This window comes from Phallusia mammillata, chromosome 5 (genome assembly GCF_965637545.1).
Source record: "Phallusia mammillata chromosome 5, kaPhaMamm4.hap1.1, whole genome shotgun sequence".
NCBI lineage: Eukaryota > Metazoa > Chordata > Ascidiacea > Phlebobranchia > Ascidiidae > Phallusia > Phallusia mammillata.
Window position 1 is genome coordinate 28110229 of NC_137256.1, and position 17532 is coordinate 28127760.

At 39.8% G+C, this 17532-nt stretch overlaps 2 protein-coding genes and 2 long non-coding RNA genes across 7 annotated transcripts; 2 read left to right on the top strand and 2 right to left on the bottom strand.

Moving 5' to 3' along the window:
- The first annotated feature begins 3250 nt into the window (after positions 1-3250).
- On the top strand, positions 3251-4251 carry LOC145229309 (uncharacterized). 2 transcript variants are annotated; one of them, XR_013860418.1, is made up of 3 exons: positions 3251-3448; positions 3521-3615; positions 4154-4251. It is a non-coding gene; the product is annotated as an uncharacterized LOC145229309 (long non-coding RNA). The 2 variants fall into 2 exon arrangements; XR_013860417.1 differs by having other exon boundaries at positions 3251-3441.
- A 2633-nt stretch (positions 4252-6884) lies between these two features.
- Positions 6885-17276, top strand: LOC145228933 (uncharacterized). Its single transcript, XR_013860323.1, has 3 exons — positions 6885-7022; positions 7313-7413; positions 15912-17276. It is a non-coding gene; the product is annotated as an uncharacterized LOC145228933 (long non-coding RNA).
- On the bottom strand, positions 9102-11710 carry LOC145228931 (uncharacterized). Of its 2 annotated transcripts, none has more exons than XM_080094147.1 (2): positions 9454-11710; positions 9102-9373 (listed from the first exon to the last, which is right to left on the bottom strand). In XM_080094147.1, exon 1 carries the CDS (start codon positions 11708-11710, stop codon positions 9827-9829), a length of 1884 nt encoding a protein of 627 aa, XP_079950273.1. In that variant the 3' UTR covers positions 9102-9373; positions 9454-9826. The 2 variants fall into 2 exon arrangements, with proteins under 2 accessions (XP_079950273.1, XP_079950272.1); XM_080094146.1 differs by having other exon boundaries at positions 9102-9230; positions 9295-11710.
- Positions 12945-15715, bottom strand: LOC145228932 (uncharacterized). Of its 2 annotated transcripts, none has more exons than XM_080094150.1 (2): positions 15217-15715; positions 12945-15136 (listed from the first exon to the last, which is right to left on the bottom strand). In XM_080094150.1, the coding sequence occupies exon 2, from the start codon at positions 14703-14705 to the stop codon at positions 12945-12947; it is 1761 nt and encodes a 586-aa protein (XP_079950276.1). In that variant the 5' UTR covers positions 14706-15136; positions 15217-15715. The 2 variants fall into 2 exon arrangements, with proteins under 2 accessions (XP_079950276.1, XP_079950274.1); XM_080094148.1 differs by having other exon boundaries at positions 12945-14993; positions 15058-15713.
- Positions 17277-17532: the final 256 nt, after the last annotated feature.

The following is a 17532-nucleotide window of genomic DNA, read 5'->3' on the forward strand; positions in this document are numbered from 1 at the left end:
CAAATTTTCATGGTCAAGTGTAGCTGACACTTGCCACAAAATATTGTTGAGAACTTTAAGCTTGGTAAAGCCACATGTGCATTTTAAACTTTGATTTCACTTCTAAATGTCTTTTTGTATTCTTATTGCAGGCGTGCAAAGGACGCATACATACAGACATTTGAATCATAGCTTGGATTTACTGACAGATTCTTTTCTTCGTGAATGCACCCCTACATTTATACGGTATTTGGTTTTGCTCTATAAGGACATCAAAAAAAGCAATGGTTTTAGGTATCAACTTTTTTGCAAATGATCAATTACCATGATAGTGAGTTTTTTGTCATCATGAAATCTTTTTCACCAGGGGTGATAGACTAGAATGGCATACCGTATTTTACGGACCATCAAGCGCACCCGATTATAAGGCGCACTGTCAATAAATTGCTTTGATTAGTTTTTTGTTCATACATAAGGCGCACCGGGCTATAGAACGCAACGTATTTTAAGGAGTATGGGTTACCGTATAAAGCTCATTAAACAAAGCAATAAAGCACTACTTGGTCCATACATTAGGCGCACCGGCTTATAAGGCGCACGATCAATTTATGAGGAAAAAAAATGATTTAAGTTGCGCCTTATGGTCCGTAAAATACGGTACATAATTTTGTTGTTTATATCTAGCCTGCATTGCTGTGCTGTTTATGTTTGGCCCGGAAACAAATTTTCATGGTCAAGTGTAGCTGACACTTGCCACAAAATATTGTTGAGAACTATAAGCTTGGTAAAGCCACATGTGCATTTTAAGCTTTGGTTTCACTTCTAAATGTCTTTTTGTATTCTTATTACAGGCGTGCAAAGTCGCCAAGGGACACATACATACCGACATTTGAATCATAGCTTGGATTTACTGACAGATTCTTTCCTTCGTGAATGCACCCCTACATTTATACGGTATTTGGTTTTGCTCTATAGGGACATTAAAAAAGCAATGGTTTTAGGTATAAACTTTTTTGCAAATGGTCAATTACCATGATAGTGGGTTTTTTGTCATCGTGACATCTTTTTAACCAGGGGTGATAGACTAGAATGGCATACATAATTTTGTTGTTTATAACTAGCCTGCATTGCTGTGCTGTTTATGTTTGGCCCGGAAACAAATTTTCATGGTCAAGTGTAGCTGACACTTGCCACAAAATATTGTTGAGAACTATAAGCTTGGTAAAGCCACATGTGCATTTTAAACTTTGATTTCACTTCTAAATGTCTTTTTGTATTCTTATTACAGGCGTGCAAAGTAGCCGAAGGATACATATGCTAAACCCATGGGTTCCGCATCTTTTTCTTCGCTGTAAGTTTTTAAAGCTGTGTAATTGAAACCCGTCAAAAAACATACTTTCAGATTTGCACTCTTTAAGCCACATGTGAGTATAGTACTGGGATTGTGTCTTTCCGTTTTTCATTTCTGGGTTAATGTGTTGGTCTCAGAAGGTAACATTTGATAAGACATCTTACATTCAAATTCCAGCCGTTATTTTTATGTTTTGATTCAAACAGGCTAACTTATGTGGATACAAACCCCTATCCTTTCAGCACCAATTGTTGTTTCTACTTTGTATTTGTAGCCTAATTGCTGTATATGTTCATTAGTGTGTCCCTTGATTTTACAAACCTGCCTGCTTGAAAACATTTGACATTGCATCGCTTCAGACAGTAAGGTTGCTGAAATAGTTTGAATAGAAGGTGTGTTTTGTAGAAGGCATGCTTCCAGTAAATGAAATGTCATTTTTTAGTCGATACTATTTTGTATGTTTTCGCTTGTGTTCAAAATCTGTTGCATGTTTTTGGCGTGAATAAAGTTTTCTTCTAGATTGATCAGTGTTGTTTTGCATTTTGTAAAGTATCTCTTGATTATGTTTGCGTTGTTTCTTGAGAAGGCAGGTAGAGATTGATTTAAACATAGAATAAAAGGAGTCCATAAAATCACATGTAACCGTTGAGATTTGTCAAAAATGTTTGTTTACAAGCTTTTTGTGGAAATTTGGTCACGCACTAATGACAATGTCATGAAAAGTGATACCATAAAAAAATACTTTGTTATCAATTGCGGCATGAATTTGGGGAATAAATTGCACTTTTGGAGTTAGAATAATATTTTGTGTTTTAATTTGCCGAAGTTGTTTAAAAACTTTATTAGTGAAGTTTTCTGAATCTAATTAACGTGACGCAATAATTCATGAGTTTGGCAAATATGATTTCAGTGTTTAGTTATGACGTAAAATTTTTCCAGAAGTTTCCAGTGCCGAAATTGAGCTACTGCTTGCTATGTCCGATTTTGTTTTGTGCCAATAAATGGGTAATAAATTCTTTTTTTTAAAAAATTGATCGCGTGATGACGTTTTGCCGAATGCAAACTCAAATAAAGAAGTACCGTTTCATTGGCCTAAGAACGATAGTAGTGCGTCTTTTTGCTGCAAAAGTGATTTGCAAGTTAAACTTTTACGCCTCGATGGAATAGCAAGTTCAGGAGTTCGTTAATATGCATTTATTTTCGAAAGATATTGAGCGCGAAACATATTTATTGAACAACTGTGAAAATAAACATTGCGTCATCAGCGATCAGCTGTTTGTAAACAGACGTGGCGAAAATTTTTATCTTAAAAATTGAGACTGTTTTTGGTCGTTTTGTCGCAAAATTATGAAGATCAAAGACAAAATTGTTTGGTAATTCGTTTTTGGAATAATATTCTAAAAGTTTGAGTTTCAATTTAACTTGGAAACATTGTCTGCCGATGACTCAGTTTTTCAGTTTACTAAGAAAAAACTTTGATTTCACTTCTAAATGTCTTTTTGTATTTTTATTACAGGCGTGCAAAGTCGCCAAAGGACACATACTTACAGACATTTGAATCATACCTTGGATTTACTGACAGATTCTTTTCTTCGTGAATGCACCCCTACATTTATACGGTATTTGGTTTTGCTCTATAAGGACATTAAAAAAGCAATGGTTTTAGGTATAAACTTTTTTGCAAATGATCAATTACCATGATATTTGGTTTTTTGTCATCATAAAATCGTTTTCACCAGGGGTGATAGACTAGAATGGCATACATAATTTTGTTGTTTATAACTAGCCTGCATTGCTGTGCTATTTATGTTTGGCCCGGAAACAAATTTTCATGGTCAAGTGTAGCTGACACTTGCCACAAAATATTGTTGAGAACTATAAGCTTGGTAAAGCCACATGTGCATTTTAAACTTTGATTTCACTTCTAAATGTTTTTTTTTGTTCTTATTACAGACGTGCAAAATAGCCAAAGGACACATTATGTGTGTCACACATACATACCGGCATTTGAATCATAGCTGGATTTACTGACAGATTCTTTTCTTCGTGATTTCACACCTACTTTTCTACGGTATTTGGTTTTGCTCAATGAGGACATTAAAAAAGCAAAGGTTTTAGGTATCAACTTTTTTGTAAATGATCAATTACCATGATAGTGAGTTTTTTATCATCATGAAATGTTTTTCATAGGGGTGATAGACTAGAACAGTGCTCTTCAATCTTTTTTGGTGTGGTGAACCCTTGAAGTTGTTGTGACGTACTCATGCACCCTGTTTACTTAAAAGGTAAACTGAGATAAAAAGCGATATGAAAAATTGTTATGCATATCATTTTGTCAAATAACTCCAAGCATATGTTCGCAAATTTTCTATGAAACATTGGCGAAAAAATCATCACTCGATATCCAAACATCACCCGAATGTAACACAGACACTATCAAACTGGACACAGGTATAAACCATGGAAAAAGTTTACCTTGGTGTTGTACATGAGTTGAAACCTACATCTTTTTTCTAATATCTTGTAAGTCAAATATTAATGGTTCATTAAAAGTTTGTGATGCACCCTTGTATACCTTTTCGTACTGGTGCACCTTGCACACCGGTTGAAGAGCATTGGACTAGAATGGTGTACATAATTTGTTGCCTATAACTATCCTGCATTGCTGTGCTGTTTTTGTTTGGCCCGGAAACAAATTTTCATGGTCAAGTGTAGCTGACACTTGCCTCACAATATTCTTGAGAACTATATGCTTGGTAAAGCCACCTGTGCATTTTAAACTTTGATTTCACTTCTAAATGTCTGTTTGTATTCTTATTACAGGTGTGCAAAGTCGCCAAAGGACACATACATACAGACATTTGAATCATAGCTTGGATTTACTGACAGATTCTTTTCTTCGTGAATGCACCCCTACATTTATACGGTATTTGGTTTTGCTCTATAAGGACATTAAAAAAGCAATGGTTTTAGGTATCAACTTTTTTGCAAATGATCAATTACCATGATAGTGAGTTTTTTGTCATCATTAAATCTTTTTCACCAGGGGTGATAGAGTAGAATAGGCATACATAATTTGTTGTTTATAAGTAGCCTGCATTGCTGTGCTGTTTATGTTTGGCCCGGAAACAAATTTTCATGGTCAAGTGTAGCTGACACTTGCCACAAAATATTGTTGAGAACTTTAAGCTTGGTAAAGCCACATGTGCATTTTAAACTTTGATTTCACTTCTAAATGTCTTTTTGTATTCTTATTGCAGGCGTGCAAAGTCGCCAAAGGACGCATACATACAGACATTTGAATCATAGCTTGGATTTACTGACAGATTCTTTTCTTCGTGAATGCACCCCTACATTTATACGGTATTTGGTTTTGCTCTATAAGGACATCAAAAAAAGCAATGGTTTTAGGTATCAACTTTTTTGCAAATGATCAATTACCATGATAGTGAGTTTTTTGTCATCATGAAATCTTTTTCACCAGGGGTGATAGACTAGAATGGCATACCGTATTTTACGGACCATCAAGCGCACCCGATTATAAGGCGCACTGTCAATAAATTGCTTTGATTAGTTTTTTGTTCATACATAAGGCGCACCGGGCTATAGAACGCAACGTATTTTAAGGAGTATGGGTTACCGTATAAAGCTCATTAAACAAAGCAATAAAGCACTACTTGGTCCATACATTAGGCGCACCGGCTTATAAGGCGCACGATCAATTTATGAGGAAAAAAAATGATTTAAGTTGCGCCTTATGGTCCGTAAAATACGGTACATAATTTTGTTGTTTATATCTATCCTGCATTGCTGTGCTGTTTATGTTTGGCCCGGAAACATATTTTCGTGGTCAAGTGTAGCTGACACTTGCCACAAAATATTGTTGAGAACTATAAGCTTGGTAAAGCCACATGTGCATTTTAAGCTTTGATTTCACTTCTAAATGTCTTTTTGTATTCTTATTACAGGCGTGCAAAGTCGCCAAAGGACACATACATACCGACATTTGAATCATAGCTTGGATTTACTGACAGATTCTTTCCTTCGTGAATGCACCCCTACATTTATACGGTATTTGGTTTTGCTCTATAAGGACATTAAAAAAGCAATGGTTTTAGGTATCAACTTTTTTGCAAATGATCAATTACCATGATAGTGAGTTTTTTGTCATCATTAAATCTTTTTCACCAGGGGTGATAGAGTAGAATAGGCATACATAATTTGTTGTTTATAACTAGCCTGCATTGCTGTGCTGTTTATGTTTGGCCCGGAAACAAATTTTCATGGTCAAGTGTAGCTGACACTTGCCACAAAATATTCTTGAGAACTTTAAGCTTGGTAAAGCCACATGTGCATTTTAAACTTTGATTTCACTTCTAAATGTCTTTTTGTATTCTTATTGCAGGCGTGCAAAGGACGCATACATACAGACATTTGAATCATAGCTTGGATTTACTGACAGATTCTTTTCTTCGTGAATGCACCCCTACATTTATACGGTATTTGGTTTTGCTCTATAAGGACATCAAAAAAAGCAATGGTTTTAGGTATCAACTTTTTTGCAAATGATCAATTACCATGATAGTGAGTTTTTTGTCATCATGAAATCTTTTTCACCAGGGGTGATAGACTAGAATGGCATACCGTATTTTACGGACCATCAAGCGCACCCGATTATAAGGCGCACTGTCAATAAATTGCTTTGATTAGTTTTTTGTTCATACATAAGGCGCACCGGGCTATAGAACGCAACGTATTTTAAGGAGTATGGGTTACCGTATAAAGCTCATTAAACAAAGCAATAAAGCACTACTTGGTCCATACATTAGGCGCACCGGCTTATAAGGCGCACGATCAATTTATGAGGAAAAAAAATGATTTAAGTTGCGCCTTATGGTCCGTAAAATACGGTACATAATTTTGTTGTTTATATCTATCCTGCATTGCTGTGCTGTTTATGTTTGGCCCGGAAACATATTTTCATGGTCAAGTGTAGCTGACACTTGCCACAAAATATTGTTGAGAACTATAAGCTTGGTAAAGCCACATGTGCATTTTAAGCTTTGATTTCACTTCTAAATGTCTTTTTGTATTCTTATTACAGGCGTGCAAAGTCGCCAAAGGACACATACATACCGACATTTGAATCATAGCTTGGATTTACTGACAGATTCTTTCCTTCGTGAATGCACCCCTACATTTATACGGTATTTGGTTTTGCTCTATAAGGACATTAAAAAAGCAATGGTTTTAGGTATCAACTTTTTTGCAAATGATCAATTACCATGATCTTTTTTTGTATCTTGATTTTTGTTCCTTGATTTAAACAGAATGACCACTATTTTGCCTGGTTTGATATGTTACTATTATCATATTTATTGACATTCAGAATACATTTTTTTTATATTATGATTCCTTTATTGTTTTTCTTATTACACACATCAGTACAAACTTCATTATGCAAATTTAATTTTTGTGTCAACATTTTTATGCATTTTGCTGGTTTTTATTTATTTTGTTTGGCTCTTTAAGAACTTACAATTGCTTTTTCAGATGCTGAGCAACAAAATACTGATGAGTCATTGCTGTCAAAGTGGGTGACTAAGCAGTTGTCCAACGATGAGTCAGGGTTATTAAGCAACAAACCTTTACCTGAACTGGGGAAATAGGAGATAAATTACACAAAGAAAAGGTGGGATGTTGGGATTTAACTTTACAAATATGTGACCGACTGAAAACAAGTCATCCACCGTTTTATTAGACATATATATTTTACCTAAGTAATAGGCATTGTCAGTTTCTAAAAACAACTAAGTCACATTGCTAAGCTGTTTATGTTTGGCCTGGAAACCAATTTTCTTAGGCAAGTGTAGGCTGACCCTTGGGGCTAAATATTTTTGACCAGTATATGCTTGGCAAAGCCACATATACATTTTGAACTTTGATTTCATTTACAAATGACTTTTTGTATTCTTATTTCAGGCTTGCAAAGTAGCAGAAGGACACATACATACCAACATTTGAGTCATAGCTTGGATTTACTGATGGATTATTATGGGCCCCCTATTAATTTTACTCAAAATGTTTGTGTGTTTTTTCTTGTTTTTTTCTTGTTTTTTTTTCTTCCCAAAGTTTGTCCGACTCGTTTTTCTATCAAATGTTTGATGGATTTGGCTGAAATTTACACAGATGGTAGATATAGTTATGTAGATGTGCATCCCACTTTGTTTTTGTTGATAACCCCAGTATTTACCCCGCTAGCCCCCTAAAATGAGTATTTTTTTCCCCGAAGTTTGTCCGACTCGTTTTTCCATCAAATGTTTGATGGATTTGGGTGAAATTTGCACATATGGTAGATGTAGTTATGTAGATGTGCATCCCACTTTGTTTTTGTTGATAACCCCAGTATTTACCCCGCTAGCCCCCTAAAATGTCCCCCCCCCCCCCCCCCGAAGTTTGTCTGACTCGTTTTGCCATCAAATGCTTGATGGATGTGGCTGAAACTTATACAGATGGTAGATGTAGTTATGTAGATGTGCATCCCACTTTGTTTTTTGTTGATAACCCCAGTATTTACCCCGCTAGCCCCCTAAAATGGGTATTTTCCCCCGAAGTTTATCCGACTCGTTTTTCCATCAAATGTTTGATGGATTCGGCTGAAATTTACACAGATGGTAGATGTAGTTATGTAGATGTGCATCCCACTTTGTTTTTGTTGATAACCCTAGTATTTACCCCGCTAGCCCCCTAAAATGGGTATTTTCCCCCGAAGTTTGTCCGACTTGTTTTTCTATCAAATGCTTGATGGATGTGGCTGAAACTTATACAGATGGTAGATATAGTTATGTAGATGTGCATCCCACTTTGTTTGTCCGGATAACCCTAGTATTTACCCCCTAAAAGGGGTGAGTTTGTAAACAATGTCAGAATTGGCTAAAATTTGGATAGCTTGTAAAGTATGCCAATTATCGTTATTGCGCCATTGCAGTTCGGGGGTTGTTAACAGCCCTTTGACGTCAGAAACATTAACGGTTGTCGCTCAAAACACCTCTAGTGGTTGAAATTTTAAACGTTGGAAGATTGGATTGAAATTTTGCAGTACTATTGATTGAGTCTTTGTGGTTTCCTACTTTTAAGTTTGTGTGTGTTGAACCTCCATTAGTTATCCTACTAGCCCCCTAAAATGAGTTTTTTAATTTAAATAGTTTTTACTCCATATAGCATATTTAAATATGCACAGTACCAATCACTGTGTTTGTCTTCACAATACCAAACTTACTCATTGTTATCTATTTAAATGCATTATCTATAACTTTGCATGTGTGGGGACCCATGAGTTTTTGCTTGCAGAAACAACCAAGGTTATAAAAGACGATGGCTAATATGGGACCCAATACAAAATAAGCATAGGAAATATATTTATGTTTTAAAATAGATCATAGTGTATGTGCAAGGGCAATATGTGCTAGAAGCCACCCTTCTAGTTTTCTTTGTCCCCCCTCCCCCCCACACACACTTTTATACGGTATTTTCAATATTATCCACCAGAGCATTGATGGTTTAATGTGTCGGGTATGCAAGTTTTTACAGCAAGTGTTTTGTGTTATGGCAAAGTACTGGAACCCCTGGTTTTGGCACCTTTTTCTTCACTTTAGGTTTTTAAAGCTGTTTAATTGAAGCCCGTTGTAGACTCTGAACGGCCGACCTGCAAGGCTGAGCCTCACAAAGGGGTTTGTCACGTTGAAACACGCCCCGCCCTTTCCCACACAAATCACACTTCCCGAATCACGTGTAATAATCCACAGCGACAACAGCGGCAACAACCACAACGTCGTACACAATCAGGAACGGACAGAAACAGGGTTGAGAACGAAACGGGAACGGGTACGGGAACGGTTTTCTAAACAAGAAAACGAAACACATTGACATATGTCAACGCACAAAAATGCCAATGACTAACTTACCAACTATTTTGCGACACAGGTCAACAGGTACAGTACACGTATCAACAGTTGCAAGACGATGAAACAATCGCTGCAATCACTATAGGAAAATACAGCATGCCATAAGTCACACATAAAGCCATGAATTAATTTAGGTCACAAATCGAATTAAACACTCACCGACAATCACGGTAAACAGCCTTCACTTGAAGATTAATTAGTCAGTCGTCACAATATTTAATTTAGCCTTATTCGTCTCTAAAAATGCAACACAAACGAATTTACTTAATGCAGTAATAAATCACCTTACTCGACCACGTTGTACAGTAAATGAACTAATCATTGCAACATACAGACAAAGGCCTTCTAATTTTACTGTTACGCACATGGCGATTGTAACGTCATAGCAGGGGAATAATGAGACAAGTTAATCATGCGTAACTGAACGTGGAGATGTAACATACCCCCACCTAAATGTATGACCCGGGTAAATACATTTCACACACAAACAAACATCGAACGTTCAACGAAATTCAATAAACAAAACAGCACACTAAGCATCACTTTCAGCGGCGACAATCAAGCAAAGTTTTGCAATCGGTCGTTTGACACGATTGTATCGCGTTTGCACAAGCACCGAGCGTACAGTTCCCGTTTTATCGGGAAATGTATCCGCAACGCGACCCATCAACCACTTGGAGCGTGGCTGTGAATCATCCACGACGAGAACCACATCGTTGATCTGGAGATCTCTCTTCTTCTGGAACCACTTCTGCCTGGAAATGATGTTCGGTAGATATTCGCGAACCCAGCGGATCCAAAATTGATTCGCCAAGTACTGCACTTGCGCCCAACGGCGCCGCACGTAACAGTCCTTTTTATCGAACAAGCCAGGAGGCAAATTCGAGTTGCATCTCATGAGCAAGAGATGATTGGGTGTGATCGGCTCATCATCGCGGGGATCAAAGGTGACAGGAATAAGAGGACGCGAGTTGAGTATTGACTCAACCTCAACAAAAAGCGTTGACAATGTTTCGTCGGAAACAACTTGCTGTGTCATCAGAGACGTCAGAATTCGCCGGATGGAGCGCACCATTCGTTCCCACGCACCTCCCATATGACTGGCTGTCGGGGGATTGAACGACCAACGAATTCCGCTTTGTTTCAGGTACTCCTCAATGTGAACTTGGTTCCAAGACTGCAGTGATTCTCTCAGTATCCGTTCTGCACCGACAAAGTTCGTCCCATTGTCGGAATATATATTTTCAGGATTCCCACGCCGACCAATGAAACGACGAAGCGCGTCGATGAACGAGTCTGTAGATAGGCTGTGGGCAACTTCGATATGGACAGCTCGAATTGATAGGCAGGTAAACACTGCGCCATACCGTTTCACTATGCTCCGTCCCTGCTTAACTGGAAAGGGACCGAAATAATCAACCCCTACGTGTGAAAACGGGGGCTCGTCCGGATGCAGTCTTGCTGAAGGAAGGTCTGCCATCCTCTGTACTCCAGCGGAAGCATTTCTTCTCTTGCAGAACAGGCAATTCCCAATCACTCGGCGTACGGCTACTCCACCTTTAAGTATCCAAAACCTTTGGCGTAGCGACGACCAAGTGTGGCCCATCCCAGAATGTCCGACAAGACGATGATGTCTCTCAATAACCAAGTCAGTAAAATGACACGAATGTGGTAGAAGAATCGGATGTTTGGCATCGTACGGAATGAAAGCCTTTTCTAGTCGACCACCAACTCGAAGCACGGAGTTAACAACCATTGGATTTAGTTTGAACATGTGACGTTTCACAGAGGTCTTGGAAAGAGATCCCTTCTCCAACGCAGCAAGCTCAGGGCTGAAATGCTTTCGCTGCACATATTTAATCAACTCCAGTTCGGCAGCATTTAATTCTTCAACGGACAATGATCCACGATTATCCACCACAGCTTTGTCACGCCGAACACGCGACAGTAAAAAATTCTTATATCGTAACAGCCATGCGATACTCTTTTTCAAACGATGCAACGAAGAGTACCGATGGATGATCCTCTCAACAATGGTCTGCTTCTCTACAACCATATGTATGGAGACTTCCTGCTTTTTTACGGGACTGAACTCAGCAGGTAAATCGGGTAAAACAATCGGACTCACGGGCCAGTGATCCTCAGACTCCAACAAAAACTGTGGACCACGCAACCAGCGGCCAGTCGTCACTAACGCCTCTGACGTCAAACCACGTGACGCCTCGTCCGCCGGATTGAGCTTTGAAGGAACATGTCTCCAGCTTGAAGGATCGCTTTGCCTTTCAATCTTTGCAATTCGATTAGCAACGAACGTAGGGAATCTCTTCTTCGAATTCCTGATGCTCTGTAGGACGGCAGTGGAGTCTGTCCAGAACACAGACCGATGCACCGGTAGGCCAAGCTCTCGTCGCATCATTTCATCTAGCTTCACGGACAAAACTGCCGCCGTCAGTTCCAGTCTTGGAATTGACACTGTTTTCAGCGGCGCTAGTCGACACTTGCCAACAAGAAACACGCAGTGAACACGCGAACCGACGTCGACTATCCTCAGATAACACACAGCTCCGTAGGCCACGGAGGAAGCATCTGCAAAGTGGCGAAATCATCGGGCTTAAAACAACGAGGAAGACACAGGTCATGAAGCTTCGGTAAACGCCCAAGCCATTCGCTCCATTGTGTTGCTTCCGATTCCAAAATGCAGTCGTCCCAGCCAACTCCACGTTTGCACAAACCTTGGAGTAATAATTTGGCTCCAAGCGTGCACGGTGCAACGAATCCAAGAGGGTCGTACAGTGAACTCAATGCAGAAAGAAGTCCTCTTCGAGTCTTCGCCGTTTCAGGAAGGTTGACCTTAAATCCAAACGTATCTTCGTGCACGTTCCAGTGGACACCAAGCACTCTCTCTGTGACGTCATCACTCAAGCTTTTGTTTCGCACTGCCTTTGACCTCTCTTCTTCAGGAATTTTTGACAGAATCTTCTGGTTATTACTGAGCCATTTTGTCAAGTGGAATCCTCCGCGTGACAACAAATCTGAAATCTCTTTGGTCATTTGAATTCCCTCCACTGTAGATGCAACCGAAGTCAGGCAGTCGTCCACGTAAAAATTTCTTCTGACGACCGAAGACGCTTGTGCATTGAAATCTTGACCAAAATCCAAGGCTGTTTGCTTCAAGCAAAAACTCGCGCAACTAGGGCATGAAGTCGCCCCGAACAGGTGCACAGTCATTTGATGCGCTGTTGGTTGATTTGTCAAATCCCCTCTTGGCCACCACAGAAATCGCAAGGCGTCCCTGTCCTTAGGGGTAACACGAATCTGGTGGAACATCGATTCTATATCGGCCACCAAAGCGTACCGCTCTTTGCGAAATCGAGTCAAAACACCCACCAAACTGTTTACGAGATCCGGGCCCTGCATCAGCACATCATTGAGGGAAACGCCCTTGTGCTTTGCAGCGCAATCAAAAACTACACGAACCTTGTCTGGCTTACGGGGATGAAGTACAGGATGGTGTGGTAAATACCAGCAAACACCATCAACCGATTCGATTTCTTCTCGAGGTATCTCTCTTGCGTACCCTTTCTCGAGGTAGGACTGCATTGTGCCCACGTACTTTTCCTTCAGTGAGTGATCCTTCTCCAGGCGTCGCTTCAAGTACGTGGTTCAACCGGTGTCGCTGGTGACTCTGGCTTTGCGGCTGGAGCAGGCCTATGCAGCAATGTGTGGTGATAGTGACTCGAACAGTCGTTTTCTTCGCAGGCAGTTCTCGCTTTACATCGTCTAACACGGTGACCTGGAGTAAGGCATCTGAAGCACAATCTCTTACGACTGACAAATTCCACACGTTCGGAGTACGTTTTACGTTTAAACTCAAAGCACCTGGACAAATCGTGAGCCTTACCACAGAACAGACACGTAGCGGAAGTAGTCGGCCTCTCTGTCGGACGCTGTCGAACTTCTACTGGGTTCACAACGTACGCAGACGCTCTTGGCTTTCTCATCGGTGGACCAGGATCCTTGTCGCGCCTAGAACCCATAATCCTACTCCCGTAGAGGGAATTTTCCACCTCAGCACGCTCCGAAACAAACTGAACAAAGTGGCTAAATCCGGCTTCACGATTAGTGCGATGCAGAACTTCGACTGATCGCTCTATCCATTTTTCCTGCAAGCGATAGGGCAACTTGTCAATGAGCTGCAGCATGGTGTCAAGTGAATTAAGACCGGCATATTCATCGATATCCTCCAGTGTAGTGAGACATTTTTCCAGCAGATCTGCAAACTGCATTAGTCGTTCCGGTTGATCTCCTTTCAAGCGAGGACTCTTCTTCAAATGCTGCTCACAGGCATTTGCGATAATGTGCGGCTGTCCGTACTCATGAAATAGCTTTTGGCGTGCCTGTCGGTAACCCTCGACTGGCCTTTTCGTCAAGTGATCAATTTTAGGTCGCACTTTGTCATCACAATGTTGCAGCAGATAAACCAACCGCAAATCGTCAGAGTGAACTTTAGTGGCAACGTGCGCTTCAAAGTTGCGAATGAACGTCCAGTATTCCATTGGATCGCCGTTAAATGACATTATCTTCGGACGCGGTAGAAAACGCTCATCTGAGCTGTAACGAGGTTCCTGCGCTACTGTGGGATTATTCCTACTTTGACAATCGTATTGCGGAGTAGCGTAGATAGGAGGCTGATGACTTACTTTAGGCAGCTCCTGCCTATCACAACGCGGTACAAGTTTTGGACATTCGGTGACCGTTTGCACAAAAGGCCTCTCTACGGTTGGCGGATAAACGAATTCCGCTTCGAATTTACCTTCCCATCCGCGAGCTTCGATTTCGGCTAGTTCGGCTTGACGTTGTACCTCGCGAATTTCTGCGTCGGCTGTCAATCGGCGCTCTGACTCACGCAACTTGCGTTCGTCGTCAAGCAGCTTCTTTCGTCGCTCGTTCTCCTCGTCCTGTCTTTCCTTGGCCTGACGAAGCTTTGCGCGAGCCATCTCAAGCTTAATTCGTGCTTCAGTTCTACGAACACTGGAACTCGTACTTGCTGAAGTAGGGCAACTAGAAGTGCAACTTTTAACCGACTTTTTTGAACCAACTTGTGGCGGTGGGGACGTAGCAGGCTGGGCCTTTTCGATCCATTCAGCAACCCTGCTATCAAACTCCGTCTTCTCTTCAGTGTATCGCTTTAGCAAATCCTTATCAAGATCTTCATTTTCAGATAAATTTGAAGTAATATGCTCCACAAGAAGTCGGTATCTTTCATTTGTAATTCGCACCGATGTATGTACAGAAACTAAGTTATTGAGACTGACCATTAAACATTCCGTTCGGGTGTAGGCTTCTTGCAATGAACGTTGCAATTTGACGAGCTGTTCACCCTTATCCTCTTCAATCATGTCGGAAATCATTTTTCTTCACCTAGCTAACGAGCAACAGTTGAAAACTTCTTTTTCAACGAGCAATAGTTGAAAACTTCTTTATGTAGACTCTGAACGGCCGACCTGCAAGGCTGAGCCTCACAAAGGGGTTTGTCACGTTGAAACACGCCCCGCCCTTTCCCACACAAATCACACTTCCCGAATCACGTGTAATAATCCACAGCGACAACAGCGGCAACAACCACAACGTCGTACACAATCAGGAACGGACAGAAACAGGGTTGAGAACGAAACGGGAACGGGTACGGGAACGGTTTTCTAAACAAGAAAACGAAACACATTGACATATGTCAACGCACAAAAATGCCAATGACTAACTTACCAACTATTTTGCGACACAGGTCAACAGGTACAGTACACGTATCAACAGTTGCAAGACGATGAAACAATCGCTGCAATCACTATAGGAAAATACAGCATGCCATAAGTCACACATAAAGCCATGAATTAATTTAGGTCACAAATCGAATTAAACACTCACCGACAATCACGGTAAACAGCCTTCACTTGAAGATTAATTAGTCAGTCGTCACAATATTTAATTTAGCCTTATTCGTCTCTAAAAATGCAACACAAACGAATTTACTTAATGCAGTAATAAATCACCTTACTCGACCACGTTGTACAGTAAATGAACTAATCATTGCAACATACAGACAAAGGCCTTCTAATTTTACTGTTACGCACATGGCGATTGTAACGTCATAGCAGGGGAATAATGAGACAAGTTAATCATGCGTAACTGAACGTGGAGATGTAACACCCGTCATAAAATATACTTTACAAATTTACACTCTTTAAGCCAGTGGTTCTCAACCTTTTAAGTTTGCGGACCGGTAAACTTTCAAAAATAATTTTGCGGACCGGTGGACTTTCAAAATCAACCCAAAATGTCATCACGACAAAAATATGCAGATCAAAAAAGTATGAAAAATTCAATTAAATGGGAAGTTTACTGCTGTCTGTTTGATATCATGCGTGTTAAACGCGGTTCTAATGAAGTTTCTGCAAGGCGAAGTACAGCGTTGACTTCCACACGATTTCTCTGCCTTCAACATCTTGCATTTTGCAAATGAGATATAAAATTGTAATATATTTGGCGGACCGGCCGAAACGTTGACGCGGACCGGTGCCGGTACAAATTTAATAATTGCAATATTTTGATGTTATTTGTAGGAATTTTGTGGAAATCGTAATGACCGTGGTGTTGAAAAGTTGGCTAAAACATTACTGACCTCAATATTGTCACCGATTCAAATCATATTTCAATGGACAATCTCAGTGACAATTCACCGGTGGTTTCCCTGTTACAAGAATACTCTGATCGCTTGGTTGATATCGTCCATACCCAGGTTGATGGTGGAAAAATATTGTCGCGCGACGCTGTGTGATGTCACAAAAGGAGTTTGCACAAACACTTTCCTGTGATAGGACGATTCCAAATAATTGCAAATTCTGTTTTGTTACATACTGAATTCCAAAACTTTAGTTTGTTATTAGTTGGGAAAATCGCTTGAGTTATTCACAAGAAGTGTTGGTAAATTCAACTTAGTATTGACCAAAATCAATTTCGACAAAATGTGTCTGGGGAAAAAATTGAACCCTGTCTAAAAGTTTCACATTTTGAAATATTAACACTAATGGTGATGACATTTAAACTTGCAACAATCTCAAATAGTTAAAACTAGTTAATTTATCACTGTGGTATGCAATAAATTGGGAATTAAGAATTGACTTGAACCAAGCTACATCCATCTACCTCGTGATAATATCATTGCTGTGAAGTTATTTCGTTCAATTTGTTTCTCTGTAATTATGAATTCTATATTTTTGTTGTTTGAAAACTTTATTTATGCAATTTTTTTTTCAGTCCTTGTTATTTATTCCAACTTGCAGCATTTTTCTTCAGTGGCGGTGAACAAAGCACAGTTGTTGCTTGCATATTTTTGTTTACATTTTTTCCTACTACTGATTTATTTGTAAAAGAAGAAATTTTCTTGAACCCGGGTTTAGGTCAAATCCAAAATATCAAAACAACACTACTTAGAAAAGTCAAAATTATTAAAGGAAAAGTTACTTTTGTTGCCAAATAAAATATTTACACACCTCTCATCCAGTCAACTCATAAAGTGCTCCGTCTAGTGTCGGTATGTTTTCTTTTCAGGATTTTGCCATATTAATAAATCTGGTTTTTCTACCTCCCAGTGCCTTCGTGTATAAGTTCACAAAATTATTTCGCAGTTTGATGCAGTGTTGTGTTAAAGCGGGTTTTAAACAAGCTTTGTGCAGTCATCCATAACCAACCCAGCTACAAGATATTTTCTCGTGTATTTCAAAACATCAGCACGCTTGAATGTACGAAGCTCGCTTGCAAACCCGCTTCATGCTGACCATGTATAAGTAACATGTTTCGTTTTTCGTGCAACCGGTTTTGGGAGACTTAATAAATTTCCATCCACTGTTTCTACATAACCTACTTCGTCTTTGCAGACGTGTTTGTGTTGTTCATGGTGAAATGTTGCAAATGTATTTGACACTTTGTTTCCGAGCTGAGTAGTTGATTTCGCAAAAAGGTTGTAAACAAGAAGACGCAGTTTCAAATGACATAACAATGCGAACGATAGTTAGGCAGCCAGTTGAAACTGTTGTTGCTTTTATATTTAGTTGAAAACGCAGCTAGTTGAAAACGCAGCTGGTTGAAAACGACGAGATTGTTCATGCAAATTGCTGCTAGTGACAATGTTCCGTGGATCTATGTAGTCTCCCTCCTTATCAGTGGGTCACCTGTGTAAAGGTG

What these genes read in the sequence shown, in the direction of transcription:
- LOC145228931 (XM_080094147.1), bottom strand. Translation starts at nt 11,710, where the DNA reads ATGATGCGACGAGAGCTTGGCCTACCGGTGCATCGGTCTGTGTTCTGG.
- LOC145228932 (XM_080094150.1), bottom strand. Translation starts at nt 14,705, where the DNA reads ATGATTTCCGACATGATTGAAGAGGATAAGGGTGAACAGCTCGTCAAA.